We start from the raw sequence: 27592 nt of genomic DNA, 5'->3' as shown, positions 1-27592 counted from the left end.
CTCCATCTGTGTTTTGATCATTGTTCTGAATCTGATCAAGGCGTAGTCTTTGACAAAAATGTGATTTTCTCAACTTTTTTGTTTAAAATGTTGCCTGCCTTTATTAAACTTACCAACATTCAAGTGTTGATTAAAAAAGGATGCATGAAGCTAATAAAATGTTTTTAAAATTAAAGTACAGTTAAAGGTATTTTTCAAGTATAAAAAATAATATCTACATTTGAACATAGTAGTATACTGCAAGTGCAAAAACAATATATAAATAGTGAACTATAAGTATAATATTATGTTCACTTAAAGAAAACTTACACGTATACTTGCAGTAAAACTACTAAACTTGTAGTTTACTGAGAGTACACTTCAGTGTGTACTTTCATAAACTAAAAAAATGACTATTTGTATTAAAATAGTAAACTAAGTAGTTTACTACTCTTACACTTATAGTACACTTAAACGTATACTTCAGACTATTGAAATAGTACACTTACAAGTTTACTACAAGTACACGTTGATATAAGTATACTTACTACATAAAGTATACTTAAAAATATACTTGAACATTACTTAAGTATACTTCATAAAATTAACTTGAAGTATACTTCTTTTTCGTAAGGGTAGGTCACTTTATTGTGATGTTTTCTGAAGTTATAATTGGTCTAAGTAAATACAAAACCCAATAAAAGTTATTCGAGCAAACCTTGAAAGTAACACTTCGTAACCCACACTTTGTAAGATTTAATTTGTTTTATAATGTTTTTGGAAAAGATTGGAAAAGCTTTGTTGTCTTGTGCTATAGATAATAACCAAAAAATTGACAATATTGTGGAGGTTTTCATCTCAGACCCGAAAGGGAATAAAGATCCTATATCATTCTCATAGTTTGCTGATGAGTGCCACAGAGCTCTTTCATGTTTTCCATCTTGAACACTTTATTTATTGTTTGTTTTTCAGTTTTTCAGACTTTTATTTAACCGTTTTTGTTTATGTTCGTAATTTTAAAAAAGCGGCTAACAGTTCTGATCAAGAAGGTAAGTGAGATTATTAGTCTGCAGTGAGCAAGACATAAGTAGAAAATGTAACAGCATCAGTCTTTCCCTGTAGTATACAGTTCATCCAGTCAGTGGGATCTATGGGTATTTCTGCTTAGGTTACTGCTGCTGTTCTATCTCTTAGTATGTCACCCCAATAGCTAGAGATAGCATTTTTTTTATTTATGAAAGTAGATTTGCCCTATGCACTCCGACAGCTTATGGTATTTCTCATGAACGTGTATGTAGATAATAAAGTTGATGATTTCCCATTTTTATGTGTTGTAGAACTGATTACCCAAGTATTATAAAACTAAAGCCTGGATTTTTTTTAAACCAATCTCAGATACTACCAGATCAAAGCGGGATTATGAAGTGGATGGGAGAGATTATCACTTTGTGAACTCACGAGAGCAGATGGAGAAAGACATCCAAGAGCACAAGTTCATCGAGGCTGGACAGTACAATGACAACCTGTACGGAACCAGCGTCCAGTCAGTCAAATATGTGGCTGAGAGGGTCAGTAGTTGCTATGGTTTTACAACCACGACAACATTGCCATGAAGTCTGCTTACTAATGTGGATTTTACAATTTGGGATGCCTAGCTAGTTTAACATGTTCCAGAGATGTACAGTACTCATGAGTACTTTGGTAGAGTGGGGCCATTTCCTTGCTGAACTTCTTTTAACTTGACATCTCAAAGGCCAACACTTGTCCTTGTGTCGTTGAATGTGTTCTTTGTGAACGGCCCCTTGCTCCACTGTTCAGCTTCCCATCATTTAGCGAGTCTTTATTGCTTTTCTAGGGAAAGCACTGCATACTTGACGTGTCTGGGAATGCCATAAAACGACTACAAGTAGCACAACTCTACCCCATTGCCATCTTTATAAAGCCTAGATCCATGGAGTCCTTAATGTAAGTTTATTAATAGTATTAATTCAATAAATAATACAAATTCCATCGCGCTCAGACTCAAAGGGAGTGATACATTTCTAAACCCTTTGCGTTTCAGGGAGATGAATAAGAGGTTGACGGAGGAACAGGCCAAAAAGACATATGACCGTGCCATGAAATTGGAGCAGGAGTTTGGCGAGTTCTTCACAGGTAACAGTAAAGTTCCTAATCCATCGAGAGGACCTGAGCGGCACCTTCACGCTCAGAGGTTGTCCAATATCACCTCATTTGCATATTCTGATAGTCTGTTGCATATGCATTACCTCAGAGGCCAACCATTGCAGCTTGTTCCATCCATCATATTTGACAGCAGAGCCACGGAGCTGACGCTTTCCCCTGAGTGAAACACATCAACTTTCTCTTGAAATATGCATTAGCCTGACCCCTGTGAGTGTATGGAGGAATATGAAAAAGAGCTTAGCGACATAATGATTCATTTGAGGACATTTTGAACCCGTGTGACAATGCTGTTGCTTGATTTTTTAATTCCATTTATCTTTAAAGAGTGTGTTGCTTTGTTAATAATTCTGCATACTGTTAATAGATGAACTATTTTTCTTAGGAGAAAAATGAAATGTTATTTTTAAATGAAAAGCTGCGTAGTTCTCACTGCTTTGTTAGAGATTCTGTTGCTGGGTAAAATGGCTATTCTTACCATTCACACAAGAAGAATTCATGAGCGATAAAGTGGCTAATGATCCATTAAGTTCAAAAACGATCATTATGAAACTGTCGTCGAGGTTTCTTACTTCTTGTGGTGCAAAATGATAAAGGCGTTGCTCCGTAAAGTGCATAATAATCTAATAACGTCAGCTCTTTCTCTCTTTCTCTTTCTCTTTCTCTCTCTCTCAGCGCTGGTTCAAGGGGAAACACTAGAGGACATTTATAACCAGTGTAAGATGGTGATAGAGGAACAGTCTGGACCTTACATCTGGATTCCTTCAAAAGAAAAACTATAAAAAATCACCTTACCCTGGCAGGGACCTTGGACTGCAAAAAAAACAAAACAAAAACATAGGAATAATTTGTAATATAATATAAATTATTATTATGGCAATGTTTATTGTTAACTCTTACAGTGATTTTTTTTTTTTTCTCTTGTTTGTTTGTTTATTTTATGTTGCATTTTTTCACTTTCAATATGAATGTTCCTGAATGTACACCACAAAGTGTTAGAAGCATCTTTGTTTGCGTATTTATTGGTTAGCGTTTTAATTTAAGGAAAAAAGGAAACAAAATTTAGCGCTGAGTATTCTTCAAACAATCTTCAGTTCAGAAGGACAAAGAAGTAGGTCAGATCATCACAGATGATTTCCACACACCATCACCACCTCCAAGAAGAAGAAAAAAATCAATGTTGATATCAGCTTTTGTCACTTTTCACCCAATCGGTTGGTTTCACACACCTCCCAGACTCATTTCACAAACTCAGCATCTATGCACTCCTGTGGCTAACAACACACACATTGATTGTGTTCTTTTTTTTTTGTATTTGTATTATTTTGTTCATTTTGTTTTGTACAGACATCCATTTTGTTTGAGTATATTCAAAGATTTAGTTCAAATTGTACATTCATTCTTATGGATCCCTTCGGAAAGGTTTCTTGTGATTAAAAGATGCTTTAGTTGGTGTAAACGGCTGAGGGGAATCAACTAGCTGTAGGAAATATGACACTATATTTTGCTATTTATATTGATAGAGGACACAACAGCACAGAAAATATTTATAAAGATGATATATATAACTTTGTCTAAAGAATCATTTTGGAAAAGAGATTTTACTGGTACTGGTGTATCATATTGTGCCGTTGCTGTTGTGCTGGTGAGAATGAAAGGTAATGAGTGCATGTTTTCCCTGAACAAAACGCCCCCCCCTTATCCGTCCAATTCCGGAATCTGCTAATTCTAAACTGACCGAGAGTTCTGAAATCCCTGGAGCTCAGAACTTTAATTGGTTGAGAATTTGAATTGTGTTTAAGCTTTGTTCAGTCTGGATAACAGGAAGGAGCTTGATGTTTGTGAATCATTCATTGAACGGTTGTTCAGTTGCGACCTCCCTCAAGCACCCTCTAAAGTGTTTACAGTACCTCGACTACAGTTCAGAGAAATTGAGGGCCAAAGGGACAACGTCTGCAAGCGGTCCTGTCTTAAAAGCTTTTACGTAAATGTAGTATAAAGATCTCTGAATCGTTTTAGTTTGTTCCGTTTTTTTTTTTTTTTTCATTTTGGCATGCTTTACACTTGTGGACATGACCTTGGCTTACTGTCTACACATTCACAGTGCATACTTCGGTCATTCTTGCCCTTTACATGTCTAGTTGAGAGAGATTCCCGTCCTTCTACATTAATAGTAAAGCTCTCGCCATTTTTGGAAACTACAAATGCCAAAAGCCATTAACTCGTTTCAAATGTGGGGGGAATTATTTGTTGCAATATTTATTGGGAGATGTTACAGCACGGTTCTGTGGCAAGAGTCTTTTGACCTACTGGTCACCACTTGCCTTAAAAAAGGGAAGAGGCTTTTCGGGCCAGATAGACATTTTTTACGCTTTCTTGAAGACTGAGCACTTTTGTATATTTGAGAAATTATTCACAGATTGTGTTCAACCAGATAGTGGACACAGAGGGGGATTTTCAGAAGAGAGGGACTGAATATCACAGTGAAGCTCTTCAGGGTGTAATATGAAATTTCTTTGAATAACAATAGATAATGTATATGTTATGACAATGTAAACCATGGATGGCATCAGTGACTATCAGAATATAAATTGAACATTTTAAATGCTGTGAAATAATTTTTTTCTCTTCTACACGTGTACATCTTTTTTCCCACCCCGTATTCATTGTGATTGTTCTATCAGCTGTAGCATATCATTTTCTAAATTTAATTCTTAACGCACACAATGGATCATGAAAGCATCTCACAGGATTTTGGGTACTCTTCAACGTCAAATATTTGCTTTTAAATCAATTGGTATGATTATTAGGTAATCAAAAGTGCATCTGAATTACTGATGCAGTGGCTTTAATGAAAATCAAAACCCTGCAGATTGTACGCACTTGAACGAGGCTCTCCGAAGCCTTATGGTGCTCATAGTCTGATTTGGTCCATTAATTCCAAGTGAATGTTCAGCTTAGTCAAACGTGCTGAAATGGGGTTGTTTTTGTCTCAGGGTTGCCAGATAGGGCTTAATCACTGATGTTAAACCTTCAGATCAAAGTGCATCTGTTTATCACACAAATCTCAAATGTTTTGTTCCTGATACCTGCGTTGCATTTCGTCTGATTCTTTCGGTTCGCTTTGTGATTTATTTATCCCCAAATGGGCGATGCAAAATATTTTCCACACGTTTGTTTTTTCCCCCTGAAACCCAAATGATATGTGCAATTTTGTATATAAATATGTTTGCACTTATTGTAGTTGTATAGGAGATCTTTAATTAACACTGTCCCCAAACCTCTTTGTTTTTTCTATTTATATCACAGGAGATTAAAGTTAAATCATTAAAGACTTACATCCCCCTTCTGTTTGTAGGTATCATTTCCCAGCATTCCATGGGTGCAACAATTTGAGCACATTTAGAAAAAGTGAGTTACACGTCTGTTAAAAAAAAAGTTTTATTTTTGTTTTACTCTTTTCTTCCTTTTGGCTTTACTGAAGGAAAAAACAAAGAAAGGAACCTATCCTGTTGCAGTGTGTATCCCAATAAAGACATTGCATTAGGTGTACATGATAAAGGTGCTCTACTCTAACTGTAAATGAAAGATGTGGTGAGACTTTTATACTCTTCGGGTAATTGACAGCCTCTAAAATGCTGTTTTGGTCTCTTTTGTGCACTGTGAGAGTTTGCACCTCTTTACTGACATCTAGATTTGCCTTTTAACATCAATTAATCTGACGCTGACTCCATGACATGCCGTTTAATTGATATACAGAACCTTTAACAGAGTTTGTCATGCAAGACAAACCACTTGTGCTCTCCCAATAGCTCTCAAAGTCATTTATCTATCTAATCACTATGTATGACAGTCACTAATGGGTAGGATGGAAACTTACGACCTCTCACAGTGTGTCACTTCAAATACTGCATCCTTGACATTATTGCAAAGGCACTGGAGTTTTCAATTAAGTCCTTTTATGTATTCATCAAGTCTTTATAATGTGTTCATACTGTACATTATCCAGTGACAAGTGCAAGAAAGGAAACACGTTTCTTCTGTTCTTTTTCAGAATGATGCTTATTGAATGTAATTGAAACGATTATTCCGAAGACGCACTGGCCATCTGGAGAAATTCTTGCTCTTTGTGTGTTTTTAAGGATCAAAAACAATCAAGGTTGTACATGGTCAAACTGCTATGTTTTCAGCTGTTTTTGCTGCCATCTGGTGGTTGATCAGGATGTAAACATGTATTTTTAGACTCTTAGACTTAAATTTGCGCTGCACCAGATTCATGAATATGGAAGTGTATTAGTATTCGCTGTTTAAACTCCAACATGTTGTGTAGTCTCTTATATTAGCTGTGGCATTCATCTCCAGCCTCAGGACATGCTGTGGTCTATTCACCATCACTGAACAACTGTTTCCGTAAAACATGATGTGGGTCCAACCTCAGAGTAACCAAAGTCCTCAAAGTGTTGCGCTGCAGCAGAGGCCTGGTTGGGCTCTTTCGGCTTAATGAAGTCTGTGTAGACGTACGGCAAAGGAGTCACTTCTACAGTGTCGGGTACTTCCTGTGAGACAAGAGTGGCCGGAGTAAACCAATAGTATAGTAAACAGGTATTATTAAAAACATTATCATAAAATAATAACAGGTGCTGTTAAAAAAAAAAAAAAACATATAAAAGGCCTAAATTTATAATTTATAGCATTCCTCTTGAGGAGTTTTTCATTAACTAAAGACCCCATAAAATGACTGCATCAGTGGCCAACTTCCGGTGCAGCGGGAAAATTAAGCAAAAAAGTCACACAATAAGACAAAAATGTTTTGATAAGATCCGCCTTCACTTATTAAAGTAGCCTAAAGGTGGATTGTATAAAATATAACATGACATACTATGTGGTAAACGGCTATCAGAAATATGACAGAGTTTGCTACTACCAGTTTGCTATTGGGTTGGGAAACTTGTCTTTGCATTAGCCATGCATAGAGTTTGTTTACTTTTTGGGTTGGACATATTTGTCCCATTTTTAGTAGATAATAATAAATAAATAATGGACATGCTAAAAGCTTAATTTGTTAACCTGCATTAACATAATTACCTTAATGCTAAGCGCGAGTGGTCGTTACACCTCCTCGGGTGGGTGAGCATTATTTTTCTAAATGCGGTCAAGTTCTGCCTGGAACTACTTTAGCCGCGCGGTTCCCTGAAAATAATTGCACGCCTTAGAACGTTGTCAACCAATCAGAATCAAGCATTCAACTGCCCGTACTATAATTTGGAATAAAAGTCTCTTTAAAAAAAAAAAATATATATATATATATATATATATATATATATATATATATATTCAAAGGGATAAGGAAAATATAAATCATTTTATTGGCCATGTACATATCTACTGAAATTATTATGATTTTTTTTGATTGCCCATTACCTGGTAAATTCCAAGGACATTATCTGCATCCCCTGTAAAGTATATTTCATAGATATTATATTACAATGCAATTGGTTGTATAATAATATACAATACACATACACACACACACATACACTCCTTGATATATTTTCAATACCTTCATCTGTAGTTCTGCCATTTTCAACTCTTTGCCCTAAAAAATATAATTACAATAAAATATTCTGTACAAAATAGAATAATGTAAAAACAGTAGTTGCTGTAATTGTATTTCAGGTTTTATGTGGCTTGCAAAGTAGGGCAGTTTTTTAAAGCAGAAAATGTGTCTGTGATTCATTCTCCTTTTCTTCCTCTCTGATGTTTTTGAGAACATTTGCTGAGATTACGTGGTATTCACATTCATGATCTGAGTCACACAGTAAACCTAAATCATGAATGCTGTGGGTTTCATAAACATGCAGTTATTATTTTACTGAGGCAACATGTATGAACATTGTTCATGTATTTGGGTGAAAGTCTTACTGTGATGGTATTTGTAAAGGCCGTAGAACATGAACAATCCAAAAACACCCATGAGTGTAAATCCACTTGAAAGCAGAATCTGACCAGTCTGAGTTTTACCACTATAACCATTTCTTTGGTTAACAGTTGAGTTCTTATCTTAAAGAGAAAAACAGAAAATTACGTGATTATGCAATGCTGCTTTCTTTTCACAAATGTGCTGGTTTATTTTCTGGTCGTGAATATAATATTACAATCTGACATAAGGAGAGGATTTAAATAAGGTGCACAATGGATGATCAACTGCTCACCGGTAATATCTATGTGCTGTTCTGATTCCCCATATGCATTTGAAACAATACAGCTGTACGTCCCGTAATCTGAGCTGGTTATGTTGCTGATGTGTAGAGTTCGGTTTCTGTCACTGAATGAGTGTCTGTGTTTCTCTAGAATGGGGACTCTTTCTCTCTTCCACATCAGCTGCAGAAATGACCCGCTCACTTCACATTTGAGAGTCAGAGATGTGCTGGAGGTCTGTGAGACCACAATTTCTGTTGCATTTGGTGGGTCTTAAAATAAAATGTGTTAATGAGCAAACACAGATAAAAAAGATGAATTACATATGAATAATTAAAGGAGAAGTTCACTTTTAAAATGAAAATTCTGTCATCATATACTCACCCTCATGTTGTTTCAAACCTGTATGAATTTCTTTCTTCTGCTGAACATAAAGGAAGATATTTAGAAGATTATAAGTAACCAGACCATTTTTGGGTCCCATTGACTTCCATAGTAGGAAAAAAATATACTATGGAAGTCAATGGGACCCAAAAACTGTCTGGTTACTGATAATCTTCTAAATATCTTCCTTTATGTTCAGCAGAAGAAAGAAATTCATACAGGTTTGAAACAACATGAGGGTTAGTATATGATGACAGAATTTTCATTTTAAAAGTGAACTTCTCCTTTAAGATTCTTAAATGTCTTGACTTACATTGAATAATTAATGTAAAGTTTTGGAATTTTGAGGCTTCGTTTCTTCTAACTATAGTTTCCATGAGGACTCCTTCATCCTGTGCGGTCACGTTCTCCAGAATGAGGGTGTTGTTGTTAAAATAAAAATGAGCCTTTTCACAGCAGTCACTGTAGCATTTGGAACCATTGGTACCATTGTTTACATAATGAATACATAATTGCTTTCTATTTAGGTTTATTTTGGTCCATTCCACTGACTCAACAGTCTCTTTCTGATGAAGTGACATTCCAGTGAGTTCGACGCGACTATATAAGCCAGTCTTCACTTCAAGAATTTCTTCTGCTGTTAAATCAACATGTATAGTCATTACAATCCATAAACAGATTTAAACATTTGACTGAAAGACATTGTGAAAAAAGCGCATTCAACAATTTATCCAAATTTACCCAGAAAAAAAAAACAGGTCTCTACTGTATACTCTCATACTACTTTACAGGGAGAATTTTCAAATGAATAATATACACTGGTGCGTTAATAGCACAAAACAAGCAGACACAGCAAAAGAAAAAATAATCAAACACACTTACCAAATACAGCAAACAGAAACAGCCAGACATAAATGTAACATCCAGGCATCGTAAGTCAGCAGTTAGAATTTAAGCTAAATGAGCATTTATAACCACTAATAAAGCCGTTCTAATCTGTACGTTATATGATGCGCTTCAATGCACTCGAAACTGTCACATCGGAGTAAAAAATAGCCACAGTAAACCACAACAGGAAAACAAAAGTGGCTAGAACAAGGAAGAAGGCAGGGCTGCTCCTATTCAGATTATCTAGTACGTTTCATGTACATTTCACACAGTATATCGGATCAATAACTCATAAAGGACAACTTTCTCTGATTCAGTTTATCATTCAAATGTAATTATATATATATATATGGTTAAGATGTCATCCTGCTTTGTTAAATCTCCAGATGACTTTGAGTGTTTAGTGTTGATTTGGTTTAATTCAGTATTATTTTTATGGGATATTTACAGTAAATAACTGTACTTTCTGTTATTTAACAGTATATGCCCTTAAGAAACTATACTGTGTTTGGATCAGCTGTTAGTGTGTAAAGTGATTGAAAATATCTATTAATCAGGAAGTGAGCTCAAGAAGGAAACCCGTCATCCTCTGGTCAGCTCACAGATGTTACCCTTCAACAAGAAAAGGCCAATTCATTGTAAACTGTAAAATAATTTGGCATTGGTGTAGAAAAGGAGTAGATTTGATTATTCTGAAGACACATTTCCAGTCTAGTTTGAAGAAATGTGTTTTATTAAAATGCAATTGTAGTGATTATATCATCACAACCCTGTTGTGAGAACAATCATATGAAGAATTCATAGTGTAACGTAATGAAATAGAACATAACAGAACCCAGTTGGTGACATGACGGCTTAGAACATAACAGAACCCAGTTGGTGACATGACGGCTTAGAACAAAACAGGATGTAACAAAATAGGCCATGATGGAGACTTCAGTCCAAAGTGAGTCTTTCTAATTCAGCAGTAGCTGTACGTGAAGCAGGCGGTGTGTCAGATTTCTGGCCCTCCGCTACAGATTTAAAGTGCTGATCACAGGGGGGGAAAATTAGGTTATCAAAAGTACAACCTCCCAAAAAAATGCAGCAACCATAAAAAAAAAAAAAAAAAAAAACACACAAATTAAACATTCAAAATCTTGTGTCTTTACAAAAATACAGCATAATGCAAAAAAAAAAAAAAAAAACCTAATCAATATTTGCAGATTGTGATTAACATTTTATTTAAAGGGATAGTTCACCCAAAAATGAAAACCCTCATGTCGTTCATCTTCGGAACACAAATGAAGATATTTTTTATGAAATCTGAGAGCTTTCTGTCCCTCCATACACAGCTATGCAACAACCGCTTTGACGCTTCAAAAAGTTAATAAAAAGATTGTAAAATTAATCCATATTAATCGAGTGGTTTAGTCCAAATTTTCTGAAGAAACAAGAAATTAACCAGATTTAATTTAGGCTTTTATTGACAAACATTGATCAGCGAACATAAACAGAAGCTCAACTGAACCTACTTGACGCACGAGACCAAACCTCATTGGTTCTTGCTGAAGCTCAAACGTGGTGCGTAACACAAGAATGAACCTCATTGGTTCTTGCTGAAGCTCAAACATGCTGCGTAACACGAACCTCATTGGTTCTCGAACTTCAAGCGAACATGCTTCAGCTTCCGTTTACCACAACTGATGTGTGAGTTGATGAATGTTTATATGTGAATAAAAGCCTAAATTAAAGGAACACTCCACCGTTTTTTCATATTAAACTATGTTATTCCCTTAACTAAGACGAGTTGATACATCCCTCTCTCGTCTCAGTGCGTGCACTCAATCGCTCTGGCGTGCGGCGACACTTTGATAGCACTTAGCTTAGCCCAGTTCATTCATTAGGATCCAAACAGAGATGAAGCTAGAAGCGACCAAACACCTCCACGGTTTCCCTATCAGGTAAAAAGGATAACTATAATGTATGGCGGAATAGCACTGGGAGAACTTCGACTCGGCGCAGTAAAAAGTCACGTTGGTTCTAATGACAGAAGTGAGAGGGAGAGGATTTTTCAGGAGTGATGATATTACTGCGCCGAGTCGAAGTTCTCCCAGTGCTATTCCGCCATACATTATAGTTATCCTTTTTACCTGATAGGGAAACCGTGGAGGTGTTTGGTCGCTTCTAGCTTCATCTCTGTTTGGATCCTAATGAATGAACTGGCCTAAGCTAAGTGCTGTCAAAGTGTCGCCGCACGCCAGAGCGATTGAGTGCACGCACTGAGACGAGAGAGGGATGTATCAACTCGTCTTAGTTAAGGGAATAACATAGTTTAATATGAAAAAACGGTGGAGTGTTCCTTTAAATATGTTCATCATATAAAGCGATCGTGTCTCTTCAGAAAATTTGGACTAAACCACTCAATTCATATGGGTTAGTTTTACGATCTCTTTATGAACTTTTTGAAGCATTCAGTCAGTCAGTCAGTCAAGAAGCTGTCAGTGGAGGGAAAGAAAGCTCTCAGATTTCATCAAAAAGATCTTCATTTGTGTTTATGAAGATGAACGAAAGTCTTATGGGTTTGGAACGACATAAGGGTGAATAATTAACTAACCCTATAATATTGCAGAGTATATAAAACTAACCTGTGAGTTTTTGAATTCAGAGTAGAGTGTGAACAGAACGTGAAGTGAGTGAATTCGGTTCTTGTACACAGGGATGTCCAGGATTCCTGAGGGTACACGAACAGTCGTTACAATAACCAACAAAAGCATCAAAGATGAGAATACAAGAAACATGCAATGGACCAACTTACCACAAATAATGTCAACATAATCTGCCAAATCACAGTCAATGTCTGCTGTGGGGAGATTCACCTGGTGAACAGACCAGAAAGTGAAGATGAACACGGTTTGATGAAGGATCATATAGCAGAACATATTTTGTTCAAAAGCTAACCTTCCCCAAAAGCTCCTCAAATTCAGCTGGCCACTCTTGCATCAGGCTGTCGATGTCTGGCATGGGTCTGAAGAAATATACAAGACTGGTGTCAAGGACATTTTTAATTAATCAGAACTTACATTTCTTTTTCTTTCATGATTGACATTTATATGCCAAAGTGTGTCTGCATACGTGTCCAAATTTGCTTTTACCTAGTAACAGAGAATTATACATATGAAGAACCAATCATATTGTTGAAAAAGTATGTAATGAAACATCACATTTTTCATGCTCCGATTCTATAAACTTTCTTTTGGGGTGGATTCTCTGAAATTGGTCCGAGATTCTCCCAGCCATGATTAAAGCATATTCAAACGCAGCTTACTTCCATTCTCAAGTGATTGTGTTTAGTGGAGCACTACAGATCTTATTTTCATTTCCAAGTGATGGTGTTTATAAGGGGCGAGACGTTGTCCGACTCGAAGCAGGTGTCGTTTAGGAGAACTCCGGTCAATTTTAACATTGAGCTCATTTTTTTGTACATTTGGAGTGCTGTCAGTACAGAGAACAACGACAAAAATCGGTGTTGCCTACACCGTGTTATCCTCTTTTTAAAATTTGCACCCTGTTGACTTCAATGGGGCAAGTTTTAAACCTGCTTTTAGCCTCTTAACATCCTTGATGTGTCATTACAAGTGCACAGGTCATGTGAGTGATTCCTTCTGAGTGAACACGGGTGAATCTGACTGCAGTAGATGTGAAAGAAATATATAAAAAATGATGTTTATTCAGCCAGCGCACATACCTGTATTTACATCCTGTTTTCGGTCGAAGTCCACAGTAATCGATTGTCGAGTTCACGCGCGTGATCATAGGCACTAAACCTGCAAATTTTAAAACGAGGATAACACGGTGTAGGCAACACCGATTTTTGTCGTTGTTCTCTGTACTGACAGCACTCCAAATGTACAAAAAAATGAGCTCAATGTTAAAATTGACCGGAGTTCTCCTTTAAGTCGGGTGCATAGGGGGATTTCCACCACACTGGTTACAAAATAACAGATGTTCTGCTCTCTAGATGTTCGTGGGTTGATTCATGTCAGTTCTTGCCTCGTGTAGTGTACGGTAGCTGGGGGTTTGGACCGATGCAGCTCAGTAATGCTCTCGATCCAGTTGTCTATGGCTTTGGGGGCCTTCTCTGGGTTTTCGATGCTCTTAACTTTCACTTCCTGTGAAAGACATGTGCATCACATTCTCATTTCACTTGTCAGGCCACAATCATCAAAGCTCTTAATTAGTCTTCTAGTGTGTGTGTGTGTGGACTCACAGCGACATTGTGTTGTTTGCTGTTCTCTGACAGCCACAAGGAAAGCACTGTTGGGTCTGACTGTTTAACGCATGGCTCATCTAGAACGAGGAGACCCAGATTGTCAGCCTTCCCATCTGCCCGTGGTACCTGCAGAACGCAAATAGTAAAAAAAAACATTGTCAGTTGACACTTTCAGACCAGAACCACACCTGAATGTTCACTCACTTTGAGGAAAGCATCAATGTCCCCCACAGCTGGGATGAAATCAGGGATAAAGGGCTTCAGTTTGTGGTCAAGCTCTATCATCTGAGGAGTGTATCTGATGGAAACAGTCATTCAATTAATACCAGTAAGAATCCATGAGATATCGACAACTCAAATAAGTGTGCTTCAACTACAAGCACTGTTTATGTTTTTTTTATTTTATTTTTTATTGAAGGTGACATTATTATTGTGTATTATTTGAATATTACTTTACATGTATATATAATTAATTTTATTTTATACTATTCTTTTGAAGTTAACTACATCAAGCTGCATCACTGTGCATCAAGCTGTAATTTTATCAAATTAAAAAGTGTGAAAATATTATTTTAATTAGCCCAGGCTAAACAAAAGAAGAATGCCATTTCTTTCATTTCTTACGAAGGCCACATTAAAACATTATTATTATTATTATTATTAATATTATTATTATTGTATTATTTAAACTTTTTTTATATATATATATATTAAAATGTAAAAGTTGTAATTATATGTATATATAATATAATTGTATGTATATTATAATTGTATTTTATAAACAACTATATTAAAGTTACATAATTTAAATATTCCTTGTGCATCAATTCCAATCAAGCTGTAATTTAATCAAATTAAAGTTTGAAAATATTATTTCAATATGTTTTATTAGCCCAGCTAAAGAAAATAAGTATATAGTAGCTAAGTATATACAAAAAATATGTATATATAATATAATTGAATTTATATTATAGTTAATTATAATTTATATACATATTCACTGTGAATCATTTCCAATCAAGCTATAATTTTATCAAATTAAACCGTGTGAAAATATTATTTTGTTGTGTTTAATAAGCCCAGGTAAAGAAAAAGAGTTTGTTTTTCTTTTTAATGTCCACAGGGCCAAAAGTGATAGTTAAAAAAACATTCATTTGCAGTGTAAGAGGGTTAAGTAAGGGTCAGTTCCTCTTTGAGAATGTCTTTCTCTTCATTTTGTAAGTCTGTGTGTTTCGTGTGTGGGCGGAAAGCAAGTGGTGTGAATGCTCACCGAGTGATGTACTGAAACAGCTCTTTGATCTCGGCTGTGACAGGAAGATGTTCATAATCGGCAGGGTCATATGCACTGTGAGGAGTCACACACACCATTATTTTAAAATAAAACAGCTTGTTGTTTTGAGTAAATACTGTAACTATAATGCTTTTAGTACTTCTGTTAAACACTGAAATTTTAAATTTGCATCTTATTACGCACAACTAGCCCACTTCCTTACTGTATATCTGATTTTGGCCTATCTGTATATTTCCCCTTGATATATTTTCTCATTAGCTAAAAGTAAATGAAACATTAATGTCAATCAATCTTGGGCAGTAGACAGTGTGCAAGTTTACGGCCCTACCCCTCTGGAGCAGATCCAGGCTCCCCTTCCTCCTCATCAGACTCTGTCTCATCAGAATCATCATCGTCATCATCATCTTCTTCCTCCTCCTCCTCCTCCTCCTCATCATCATTCTCGTTAGTACTGTGAGCACCAGGTGGCGGCTCTTTTTTTTTCTGTGGTCAGATGAAAGGTCAGGTCAATAAAACCTCACTTTAAGCATTGATGAAAATGAGCCAGTTAACTTTAATCTTACTTTAGTGTCCTCTAGTTTCTCACCAACATAACTGGCCATGGCGCTGAGCTTCTGCCTGCCTGTCCTCCTGGAAACTGTCATGAGGAAAAACAGTTAGTGAATGGGAAGGTAAATAGAAAATGTGGTTAAGATTTCTCACCTCTCTGTCGTGGGGATGGTGTGTGAACGCTGGCGGCCTCGTCTGCGTTCACCTCAAAACTCTCGTCGTATGGCTGGTTGGTTGTGAGTTGAATCTGATTGAAGAGTTATTTGAACTTTAGTTTTTACTAAAACTGGGTCTCTCGGAACGTATAGAGCTGCCTAACCAGGCTTCATTTTGAGAAGTCATAATGATACCAAAAAAGCTGCTGACTCAGAAAACTTCTATGATGCACTAAAAATACTGTCTAGGTAACTGTTAACGTTAGACAGCATAACGTTAACGTTACCTCGTTTAGAGATAGAGCCTATGAAGTAAGTTAACGTGTTAGGCTTTTCCAGCGGGTTTAGCTGTTTCGCTTATGATGGGACGTATGATAGTTTTAGGAAGCAACTATTTCGTAACTTCATGACATGTGGTGAAATATTTAGACAAAATGTGATAAACGTTCTGGAATAACAATGTTTTACTGCAGCTCAGTGTTTAACTCTCGCGCTACATTGATTCACAGTGGCCACGTCTCATTATTGAGGCAGAAAATAAATCGCAATAGCATGTTGTATAAATTCTTACATATGTACTATGGTATCAACGGCTAAATGAATGAGATTTGCGCTATAATAACAAACCTTTTGTCGCTCAGACCTCTCCATTAAAACACCGTGTATTGTTGCCAAGGAAACTTGTTCTCGCGAGATGTTCAGCGGAAGTGCGTAGTGAAAACATCCGTTTGTCAGACGCACTGATCTATTTATATCAGGGTTTAGACGCATTTTATTTTAATTCTATGCCAGAAGAAGAGTCGCATTATTAACAACTTTAGCTGCCAGAATAATAACATACATTTCAGTGTTTTTAAAACATTACATCTTTTCAGCGCGTTTTGTCTTCAGTTTGTTCCAAAAGACCCATTTATAGTAACTTATAAAATATAGGAAATTTGGTTTGCGACATGTCCACTTCTTTTTGTGTGTATTGCATTTCCCTAATAAAATAAATCATTGCATAATCCCACTCTGAAAGAAAAAAAGAAAAACATCAACTAGACACATTTCTGTTAATATAGGTTTCTAAATCCTTCCAAAATAATGTTGAGTAAATGCAATGATAAAATAAATGCACAATTGTTTCTTTTTCCACTCCACAATATTCACAGATAGTGCAGTCTAATTAATAACCGATGCAGACATAATGAGTCATAATCAGACTGACTGAGTTTCTTCCTGTTTTTAAATCCCCTCTTAAAACTCATTTATTTTCTTTGGCTTTTAACTCAGTTTGAGGTATCAGTTTTGTATTACTGTTGCATTTATTTTTATTGTTATTTATTTGTTTGTTTTTGTTTTATTATTTATTTATTTATAGACTGTGTTCAGCACTTTGGTCAACAGTGTTGTTTTTAAGCTGCTTTATAAATAAAGGTGGATTGGATAATGGTGGTAAAAACTGGAAGCAATGTCTGTAAAAGTGCACAAACTAGCCCTAAAAGATTACTGATAAACCTGAAAAACTCGCACGTTTCTTCTGAATAAGAGACACTTTGTGCCACCATTATGTTTCACAGTCTGCTGAGATGTGGCGGGAAAAAGAACAGAAAAACTAAAAAGCATTATGTACTGTGGTAGCTAGGAGGACATAACATTTACCATTTCAATGACCTATTCTCTTTATGCTTGTTTTTTTCTGTAACACTGACATGAAAATGGCTCAGATTCATGATTTGAATCAGATTGCACTGAGTTAAGCAGAGCTTCAGAAAACGGTCATTGGTTTCATAAACATACTAAAAAATATATCAACCATCAACAATGCTGATGATAGGGGAACTCTTCACTAGCTAAGGGACAGCGTTTAGAAAGTTTAGCCTGTTTCGACAAATCAAGCCATGGTGCTTTTGCAGGTGATACAGGTTGAAGTTGCAAAAATGTGATTTGGTTTTTGGCAATAATCAGAGTTGAATAAATTCAGACATACAGAAGTTGTATGTGCCATGGATCAGCTCTTGTGAACAGGATGTGGTTCTTAGCTACTTGTTTTGCTGGTTCAGCTGTTTAACGTGGCTTCTCACTTCTCACATATCACTTATATGAATGGAAATTTGCTTAGTTTATTTGATGTGCATATTTTACACATATATCCGCATGCTGTGGCACATGCAATGTAAAATGCTGTGTAAATATTTCATTTTTATTAATTCATGACAAATCTCAGACATCTGAGATGTGGAAATACAACAAAATCATTGATGATGTTTTACATTTATTAATCGACTATTTCACAGGCATTTGATTATTGTTGATTAATTGCTTTATCTGCAGTAATGAGTGGCTGAAATACTGATTAAATATTATACATAAATTATCAAGGGATGCAAAATAAAGCTGTGCAAGTTGTCTTCTACAGTGCGCCTGTGGCAGCTGGTTTAAAAGCTTGTAAAGGTCACGGTCCTGAACTGCGAGTTCTTGCATCTTACTGTCAACCACAGCGGTTATGATATTTTCCTCTTTATGCTTATCTGATCTCGCAGACTACACAAATGGAGAGATTCTGCACGAGCTGTGAGTTGCAAAGTGTAATCTGGATTTGTTCCAAGGATGTTAAAGTGTAGAGCTGTTTCTGGAGCAAACCAAGAGTCAGATATCATACCCTAGATCAGCAATTCGTTTAAAGTGTACTCCAGTCCAGCTCTCAAACATTCCTCTTGGTGTTAATGAGCAGATCTCTGTTGAATTCAGCCTCCAGATTCCCAGCTCCACTCTTTCCTCCAGGAGGATCCGTTATCAGAGTGAGTTTGTTAAACACTCCACGGCCAAAATAATCAGCGATGACTGAGAAGCCATCATTAGAGCATTTCAACTAAGAGAGAGAGAGAGAGAGAGAAAAAGACCATTTCATTCTATCCAACTTTCATTTGCATTGTTTTTTGATCAATTCAAAACTGCAGGGGAAAAATCAGCACCTGTCTGTGGAAATGATCATGCAGGTCTCGTTTCTGATCTTGGGCACGCAACATGTCCATCACCTTCCTGTTCTCAGGGGTGCAGGTGGGGCACTCGGCCTCACTCTCAGCGAAGCTCTCTAAACAGTGCTGGTGGAAGGAGTGGCCACACAGGAAGTGCACAGATGGCAGCTCTAGCGGGCTGTTACACATGCTGCACTTGGTCTTCTGGAAGATCTTTGCACTGAAAAAGCAATGTGAGCAGCTTACTCCGCATCCTCCGATAATTGATTCTGACTGATCGATTGTGGCATAAATTTGTTATGCCATTCGGGAATTAATGAATCAACAGGTGCGTCCAAATTCATGTACTTATGCTCTATTCTATGCCATTTTGTAGTATAAATAGTGTGTTCACACTGAAAATTCTACAAAGAAAAAGTCCACTTAAAATACCCGGATGATGCATTTAAGTAACTGAAATACGAAGTGTGGAATGTTGAACACTTCATGCTCTCAACTGTCGCAGAGGGGAAGTGGCTATAAGAGTCTGATGTTGAATGACAAAATAACCGTATAAAAATAATACACCTCACGGCTGGTCATTCGGCACAGCTCGTTTCACTCACCAGGTTTTGAGTTCCTTTATCTCAGCACGTAGATGGGTCGTCTCCTCTCTATACTGTTGAATCTTCCTTTCGTCTTCCTCAATCTGCGAGGTCTCCCTCTCAAGTTTATTTATCAGGTAGTCTTTTATGACTGACAGAGATGCTGTGGAATTATGGGCCAAAGTCTGCACCACTGCAACACAGACACTCACATAAGGTCTAAATAATGACAAACAATATTGCAAACGCTACAATTATATGATCTGGAGTTCATCAAAAGGTTAAGAGTCGGTCAAGAACATTCTGTCATCATGACCTTTAAGACACATTACTCACCCAGAAGAGGAGGCATCAGGTTATTTTCATCAATGTGCTGCAGGACTTCACTAATGTAGGCCTTGCAGTTCTCTTCTTTACGTGCAAAATAGCCTAGCGCCTGTTCCCACAAACACACCTCGTTGTCACCGTAGCGCTTACAGGCCTCCACAACTTTCCCATACTCTTCATTCTGCATGTGGTAATGCATGATCTGTTGGTACCTGCAGAAATGAACAGTTCTGTCACTATTAATCCTGTTCTTTTATTAGATTAAAAGTAAATGTAATGTAAGTTTGCAGTAGAGCTGCACAATTAATCGTTAAAAGATTGCGATCTCGATTCAAACACCCATGTGATCTTATTCCTAAATGATAACTATTTGTCTATTAAACCTCAAATCTGTGTTGGTGCTGCCGCTGACCCAGAGAAAGTAGTTATAATGTACAGGCTACAACAACTTTACATAGTCTTTCAACATCACAATGTCCATTACAAATATTCAAATTATCACAGACTGGGATAAAAGTTTAGAGTTCAGATATAGACACTGATGTCTACGGTAGCGAACTAGCGATCAAATAGAGCACATCATCTTCTGAAAGTAACTTGAAGCTTCAAATAAAGATTGTTTCGTTTACACCGTTATACCTGTAGGTGGCGACAAGTGACTTAGAAAAATTATTTGCCATTGATTGATTCATTCAAGACACTGGCCCTGTCCCAAATGGCGCACTTCATGAGGACTTTAGGTCTCGTGGACTTAAATTGCGAGTCCGTAGGCCGTCCCATTCAGCATTTTAACGCTCTGAAGTGTGCTCAGCCGCGCCCCTTTGTACCCTTGAAGCGGTCTTCCGCGAAGCCCGCATAGATGCAGGCTCCACACACTTTAACTACCCAGGAATCCTTGCGAAAGGCCAATGAGACAACGGATGGGAGGAGATTTCGCTCACGGACAATTGTTGACATTGCTGAGAAGAAAATATTACGTTTTTTATGACCTAGATGTACATTTTACCAGTTGTGACCTACAGTTTATACAAATATTATGGTCATCGAGCAGTGGTTGATGTCTCAAACATAATAATAGCGCGTTGAATAATACGATCGCATTATGATTCATTAAATAAATAGAACTGAATGTCAGGGCTTTACTGAGTCATATATAAACAGTATGAATATTGAAACTTGTAAATTCATCTGAAACTCATGCACATTTTCATTATGTGTTAAAATTGTAATCTTAGTTCAAATGGAACATTATGTATTATTATGTACAACTGTATACCTCATTTAAATAAGCATGATGTATCTATTGTCTAATGCCCAGGTGGCATGCATAATATCAAAATATAGAACTGTAAAATTAGGCTGTGTAGTTGACATGGAGATAAGACGTCGGAGCACAAAAATGTGTGATTTCTCCTGTCTAACAACAACCAGACCGTTATTTCCGGCGTGACAATCGAGTCTGTCCCAAAAATACCTCTCAATGCGCCCTCGTGGACTCAAGGGCCCTATAGGTCTGCACTACATGACGTCACCAAAGTGTGGACTCTGAGGAAGTCCACAAGTCTGGAGTGTGCCATTTGGGACAGGGCCTTTGTTCACAAACGCCGATTCAAAAAGTGAAGTCTTTATGGGTGAGTCATTGAATCACAACCGATTTAATTTTTTTTTATTAATTCAAATTAACTAAACATTTTTAAAGGAACACTGTGTAGCTTTTCAACCTTCATAATATATTTCCAAAACCCTTGTGATGGTACATCGACTTACAATAGGTTGAATGACATGTCTGCCATAGCCTGACGGGGTCTGTATCGCTTTTACTGGCACTACGTAACTTCGGGGTTCGGGTAGTAACCCAAGCACAAAAAGAACTACAAAATTCGACTGCTTTACGGCATACGTCACTTCCCCCACCACTTCCTCAAATTTGGACGTGAGAGGCCAACCAGCGTTTGTTTTCGGCTTTCGTGTGTATATTTTTGTCATGGGGGCTGTTTACACCTGGCCACTTCATGCGTTTTCTCAGATCGGATAGCTATGCCCTCCGAAACGCATTCGAGACGGATTTGAATCCGATCGCTCAAACCACTTCAGGAGGAGGTCTGTGCCGCATTCCAGACGAAACTGGACAAGTGTAAATGCATCTGGTTGTTGAAACCACATATGTGAATTGTACTCCTCCCAAAAATGCTAAAAAAATAAATAAATAAACGTGTGAAAGCGTGTTATAGGCGTTATGTAATGTTATAGGCAGATATGACGACGCTACTGGAACACGCATCACCGCAGATGAGAAGCTGAACATCTATTCATCAAGCCAATGTGCAAACTATCGCAAATCAAAGTGAAAGTAAGTCGCAGAACTTAACACACAATCATCATCATTAAAAGTAAAGAAATGAAGTGATCTTACCAGGGGTGGAGGGGTATTTACGACAGTGCAAGTATTCTACAGCGACTCTAGGGGTCGCTGTTTGACAAAAACACAACTGTTACACAGTGTGCCTTTAAATAGACTGCAGCAATTAACTTATTTAATCATTCTGTCATAATCTCTAGTAAATGGCATGTTATTTTGGAGGGGTTATTTTGTGCAGAATCGTGGAAGAATCGTGATCTCTATTTGAAAAAAACAAACAAAAAAAATCATCAATCTCAATTTATCCAGAATCATGCAGCTCTAGTTTGTCATTAAAGGAGTTCAGTTTGTAATTTTGGTCTGTTGTCACATAAAGCTATCCACCTTATTTTTAACGCAAGAACGGTCACAGCAATTTGCAATTTGAACGAGGTGTTGGAAACTTTATTCCTTCATCGAAGCAAGACCAGGAGATGTTGGGATATCGTTCAAGCAAAAGTTATTCTTTATTGAGGACTTCGCTGAGCGTTGCTGCAGTCATCCAACAATCTAATCTAAAGAAAGTTGCCTTGCAATTTTATATACATTTAAGGGGAGGGATTTACATTGAGGTTGAACAAAGCATGCAAATGAAGTATAAACACACCCGACTCTGAGAGCGCTACCAGTCCAATTGAGTCAGCGTAACTATTCAAATGCTGATACTGGCCAGGAACCATCCCAGAGCCATTAAAGACAAAAGGTGAAAGTCTCCCCTACAGCTAATCCAATCAACCTAACGATTCAACGTCTGAGCCAAGGGGCTCCGAAAGCAATTTGGGCTTCAAAAGCCATTTGCAGAACAAAAGGTGACAATGGAGAAAACAGGAATTGCAACTTTTCAGGAAGTCTCGAACATTTACACAAAGTTGCTTTGTGAAAAATCGCTTACAGTTTGACCTTTTCATACAGATACAGCACTCCTTCCTTGAAGTTGTGCATCTGGCAGAGCACCAGGGCCTTGTCAAACACAGTGTTGTCACTCCTCAAAAGGGACAGTGCTGCCTCCTGCAGGACCTTCTTCTTCTGTCACACAAAAGACAGAAAGAGAGAGTTTGCTATATGCTTTCACAACAGCATACAATCAGTCAGAACTGAACACTTTTTTCTAGGGATGCACTGATTCTGGCCAATGCAAATAATATTTTGATGTTATGGCTGATATTATAATTCCATGTTATCTAAATTAATTGAAAATGAACAATAAACAAACACTAAAAAAGTCAAACTAGTCATTGTATATGCTACAAGTGAATTTAAACATCATATTACAATGTACAGTACGAAAATTTTATTTTAAAAATTGCATTTAATAGTGTTATTAAACTATTGTTTTTACATTTTAAATAAGTGTTAAATAATGGCAATGACCATCAAAATGTAAAAATAAGTAAAATGAGCTTGCACAATTAAATATCCTATACAAACCAAATTTATACAAATAAATTTGACTATTTTGTAATATCAGCCAATATATTCTGCTTCCTTTTATCATTTTTTTTTTTTTTTTCATGCTGAATGTTGGGGGGGGGGGGGGGGGGGGATATGCAGGATTCTGTGGAATGGATTTGGTCAAATATTGTAAAATTATTAAAATGGTGCTGAGAGTACTGCACATACATTAGTTGCAAAAATCATTAGATATTTTTTCCTAATTTTATAAGTAAACATTCAATTTGGGGGGTGATGAGTCAAATCCTTTGAGATTCACCTCTGGAGAATCTAAAGTCATTCTCTTCAAATGCTATTGAAGTTAGAAACGTGTGTACCAATGACTCGTATGTAACTTTAGAGACGGTCCCTAAATGTGCGAATGTCCAGTGTCAGGCAAACTTATGCCAGTACTTCACTGGGAATCGCGTGAAACTTTGCGCGTTACGTTCATATTCTGGTCCATCTGCTTGCCTGTAGCCTATGCCTATTAATATAGCCTACATCCCCAATAAGGTGGGAGTTTGGTCTTCACTGTATTTCATCCATTGTGTCACTTTGAGTGTCCTGAGACCGCAGGGGAATCCTGGAGAGTGAGGTATTGAGGGAATCCCCAGTTCTGCAGCACAGCGCGCAATATAAAGTTAAGAAAACTAAACAACCGAGAGAAATATATGTCTACTACCTCAGATTTAACGTGGGAATAACAATCTCGGTCACAACAGAGAAAGCTGTGCAAAACTTACATGTACAAAAGTAACAGTGAAGACTTCAATGTAAACACAGCTTTTGTGTCTTTATCAGCTTTTCCATATGATAATCATCACAATACATCGCCCTGATAATAATCACAAATAGCCTACTGCTTGCTCCATTTCTGTAATTCAACCAATGAATCACCTGTTGCTCTATAGTTCTCTTACGAGAGGTTCTCTCGTATTGCGTAAGTTGCTTACACTACGGGTAAAGTCATCTTTTCTCGAGATATGAAGCCAAAAAATTATCCTTAATTTTTATAATCTTTTATAAGGCTAAACCATCCAAGGTAGACTGACCACAAGCTATGGGGTTGTGAAACGAAGGTTTTTGCTCAGGTTTTTGAAAACAAAGAATGGCTGCTGCGGATGGAGAACAACGGTCTTTCGAATCGGCTTTGGCCGCAACTCTGGAGGAGTTGGAGTTAAGTTTTTCTTTGAGAAAAGAACAAAGAACGGCACTTAAGTCACTCTTAAAAAAAGGAAGATGTGTTCGTAGTTTTGTCGGCCAGATTTAAAAGTTGAATCTATCAACTAAGCTCCGCTGTTGGGAAAACGCTCTGGTTGGTTGAAGCGCTGTCCTATTGTGTGCAGAGGGAATTTGAAAGACAGCCGTTTATCCCGCCCATCAGATTGACCGTGTCTATGGTGAGTTGCCAGACTAAACATCTTGATGTACGTCTGGCTTGCCAGGCTAGTTTTATCCATAGATATCATATATAAAGGCTAGATGTCTCGTGTGCACTGCTGGCCAATGGAGGTCGACGTCCGCACGTGGCGGCCATCTTGCCACAGTGTACTCGCTCACTACTTCAATGGTGCATGTACTTTTAAATAACCATAACTTGCTCATTTTTCTACCGATTTTCAAACGGTTTGGTTTGTTATAAACGTCAGAGATGCAGTTATGACACTGCATACATACACTGCATACATATGAAAAATTATAACATACATGTTCAAGCATTCGGAATTATAGCCACGTTAATAACGTTTGTAAGAAACCAAACCGTTTGTAAATCCGTCAAGAGTTCAGCGAGATAAGAGGATTTGTGTGCGTGCTGATCATTCACCTTAATGCACAGAGCACTGTGACAAGATGGCCGAACGATGATGCCGGAAGTGACTGCGCCATAAGACATCTAGCGTTTATATATGATATCTATGGTTTTATCCGCGATCTTATGAAAAACAACTACACTACCCACAATCCTAAGCGTAGCAGCAACGTCTGCTGATTGGTCCAACTCGCTGTTACCATAGAAACGTTTACCTTACTGGCAAACGGCCCCGGCCGCAGTTGTTGTAGTGTACCGGGTTGCTCTGCGTCAGGACGTAGACAGCCATACCTCAGCTTTCACGCTTTTCCACTTGAGAGTTTTCATTTACCATCCGAACCACATCGTCATATGTGACTTCAGGCAGGTTGCGGAGAGATTTGGTCCAGCGGTATCTATCGGACTCCGCCATTGTAAAAAGCTAACCGGAAGAGCCGTATCCCTACTAAAATACGTACTTACGGTCTTCAATTTTTTCGTGACATAGGCCTATTTAGTGATAATAATGAATTAATAAATCGGTCATTTGCCACGTTAGGTGTTCATATATCTCTGAAAATATGCGATTTAAAAAGCCCATTTCGAGTCTTGACTCAATTTAGACCAAATACATAACGTTAGCAAACTGTTACTGCGGTTATGGGATAGCTTACATTAATAGGCGGTGGGCCGGACCTCGAAATTACGAATTTAATACTTACCTCACAGCTGTGTACGTTTTTTTTTGCTGAGGTCATGTAATAAAATCGTATAAGTACTACAGACATTGTTTCCAACTTTGTTGTATGCACATTTGACGCAAAATGTCCTTACAAACTCTTACTTTTTTAAACTGGCAAAGAAGCAGGAGTACTAATCATAACGTTAGAAAACCTCCCGTTTCCTTGACAACCAATGTAAATAATGAACACAGATTCAACAGCGGAGGGCCGGAGGCATGGATTCTTTGTCAGTGAACAGAAAGCTTAAATGGAACTTCCATAGTATTTTTTTTTCCTACTATGGAAGTCATTGGGGTCCAGTCGTTTGGTTACCGACTTACTTCAAAATATCTTCTTTTGTGTTCAGCAGAAGAAAGAAAGTCATACAGGTTTGGAACAACTTAAGGGAGAGAAAACGATGACAGAATTTTCATTTTTGGGTGAACTATCCCTTTAAGTATGATACTTAAAGGGTTAGTTCAGGATTTTAGACATGAATCTCTATAGCTTCCCCATAAGCAGTGTGGTGCATTGACCATGACTTACCCCCGACAGCGTCCTGTGAGCCGAGCTCCGGTCCAGTTTTGGTCAAGATGAAATTAGTCCGGCAAGTTTGCTGGGGTCAGGGCAATAAAGCTTTTTTCTTCTCAAATCAATATGTGTTCAAAAGAGTGATATATTTGCAGCACAAAACCGCTGTCTATGGAGAGGTCAGACCTCGTAATGGTTTGGCACTATTTTCTTCCCCGTCATATCACTGCGCGCTGCCGCTACCTACAGCCAGCTGAGAGCCGCGCGCGCACGTGTCACTTTGTTTACAGCACGTAAAGAGAACGATAACATGTCTGACTACAGCAGCGACGATGACAACATTGACTTCGACACACAGCCAAAAGGATATCTTTTGGGATATCAAAAGGATAGCTTCTTTATCTTCGCCAGTTTGGAGTTCACATTGAAGCCCAGAGCAAATGAGCCAAAGTCGCCTCAGAGCAACATCTGCCACAAGAAATCTTTGAAATGTGTGAGGAGAAAGCGCCACATCTTTGTTTGTACAGTCCGGATAGTCACAAGTCCGCACCATTTTCTACAAAGCTTGTACAAACTGATCGCTCTTGGTGAGTAGCTATGTTAGCTCGTTCGTGTAGCTGTTCTGAGCACGTAAACACTGCTGTAAACACTGCCGAACTGAAAAAGTGGTGTGTGCGCCTGCGCAGCTCGCAACTGGCTGTAGATAGCGGCAGCGCGCAGTGTTATGACAGGGGAGAAAATAGTGCCAAGCCATTACGAGGTCTGACCTCTCCATAGACAACGTTTTAGTGACGCAAATATATCACTCTTTTGAACACATATTGATTTGAGAAGAAAAAAGCTTTATTGCCCTGACCCCAGCAAACTTGCCGGACTAATTTCATCTTGACCAAAACTGGACCGGAGCTCGGCTCACAGGACGCTGTCGGGGGTAAGTCATGGTCAATGCACCACACTGCTTATGGGGAAG

General features: G+C 37.7%; 3 protein-coding genes across 6 annotated transcripts in view; 1 reads left to right on the top strand and 2 right to left on the bottom strand.

Annotated features, from left to right (window-relative positions):
- The window catches only part of dlg2 (discs, large homolog 2), a 203592-nt gene extending 198087 nt beyond the window's left edge, over positions 1-5505 (top strand). For 2 of the 3 annotated variants that reach the window (XM_084400197.1, XM_084400196.1), the window contains 4 exons: positions 1375-1547; positions 1835-1944; positions 2042-2133; positions 2836-5505. In XM_084400197.1, the coding sequence (XP_084256323.1) occupies positions 1375-1547; positions 1835-1944; positions 2042-2133; positions 2836-2942 (482 nt within the window). In that variant the 3' untranslated portion in view covers positions 2943-5505. Of the gene's footprint in view, positions 1-1004; positions 1029-1374; positions 1548-1834; positions 1945-2041; positions 2134-2835 lie in introns of all 3 variants that reach the window. The other variant, XM_084400195.1, reaches the window with a different exon arrangement.
- Positions 5506-5587: 82 nt separating this feature from the next.
- LOC311284912 (intraflagellar transport protein 46 homolog) lies at positions 5588-16609 on the bottom strand. The gene is made up of 18 exons (XM_084400199.1): positions 16505-16609; positions 15876-15969; positions 15737-15810; positions 15502-15656; positions 15153-15227; positions 14087-14180; positions 13880-14008; positions 13663-13781; positions 12571-12637; positions 12428-12488; positions 12258-12343; positions 9625-10659; positions 9056-9379; positions 8373-8630; positions 8083-8220; positions 7721-7756; positions 7582-7613; positions 5588-6716 (listed from the first exon to the last, which is right to left on the bottom strand). The coding sequence occupies exons 1-12, from the start codon at positions 16526-16528 to the stop codon at positions 10567-10569; spliced, it is 1071 nt and encodes a 356-aa protein (XP_084256325.1). The 5' UTR covers positions 16529-16609; the 3' UTR covers positions 5588-6716; positions 7582-7613; positions 7721-7756; positions 8083-8220; positions 8373-8630; positions 9056-9379; positions 9625-10566.
- A 1354-nt stretch (positions 16610-17963) lies between these two features.
- Positions 17964-27298, bottom strand: LOC311284999 (vacuolar protein sorting-associated protein 11 homolog). 2 transcript variants are annotated; one of them, XM_084400372.1, is made up of 6 exons: positions 26638-27296; positions 23039-23172; positions 19758-19960; positions 19443-19614; positions 18835-19057; positions 17964-18731 (listed from the first exon to the last, which is right to left on the bottom strand). In XM_084400372.1, the coding sequence occupies exons 2-6, from the start codon at positions 23086-23088 to the stop codon at positions 18564-18566; spliced, it is 816 nt and encodes a 271-aa protein (XP_084256498.1). In that variant the 5' UTR covers positions 23089-23172; positions 26638-27296; the 3' UTR covers positions 17964-18563. The 2 variants fall into 2 exon arrangements, with proteins under 2 accessions (XP_084256498.1, XP_084256499.1); XM_084400373.1 differs by lacking the exon at positions 23039-23172 and having other exon boundaries at positions 26638-27298.
- Positions 27299-27592: the final 294 nt, after the last annotated feature.

The sequence above is a fragment of the Rutilus rutilus genome, assembly GCF_951802725.1.
Source record: "Rutilus rutilus genome assembly, chromosome: 25".
Classification (NCBI taxonomy): Eukaryota; Metazoa; Chordata; class Actinopteri; order Cypriniformes; family Leuciscidae; genus Rutilus; species Rutilus rutilus.
Note: the sequence above shows the minus strand (reverse complement) of the source record. Positions and strands in the feature narration are given on the sequence as shown.

What these genes read in the sequence shown, in the direction of transcription:
- LOC311284912 (XM_084400199.1), bottom strand. Translation starts at nt 16,528, where the DNA reads ATGGAGAGGTCTGAGCGACAAAAG. An exon ending in CCTGGATCTGCTCCAGAGGG is followed by an intron (nt 15,228 to 15,501) that starts GTAGGGCCGTAA and finishes GACTCCTCACAG; the next exon opens with TGCATATGACCCTGCCGATT. An exon ending in GCAAACAACACAATGTCGCT is followed by an intron (nt 13,782 to 13,879) that starts GTGAGTCCACAC and finishes TGTCTTTCACAG; the next exon opens with GAAGTGAAAGTTAAGAGCAT.
- LOC311284999 (XM_084400372.1), bottom strand. Translation starts at nt 23,088, where the DNA reads ATGCACAACTTCAAGGAAGGAGTGCTGTATCTGTATGAAAAGGTCAAA. An exon ending in CTGTATGAAAAGGTCAAACT is followed by an intron (nt 19,961 to 23,038) that starts GTAAGCGATTTT and finishes TCATTTCTGCAG; the next exon opens with GTACCAACAGATCATGCATT. An exon ending in ATGATCATTTCCACAGACAG is followed by an intron (nt 18,732 to 18,834) that starts GTGCTGATTTTT and finishes TCTCTCTCTTAG; the next exon opens with TTGAAATGCTCTAATGATGG.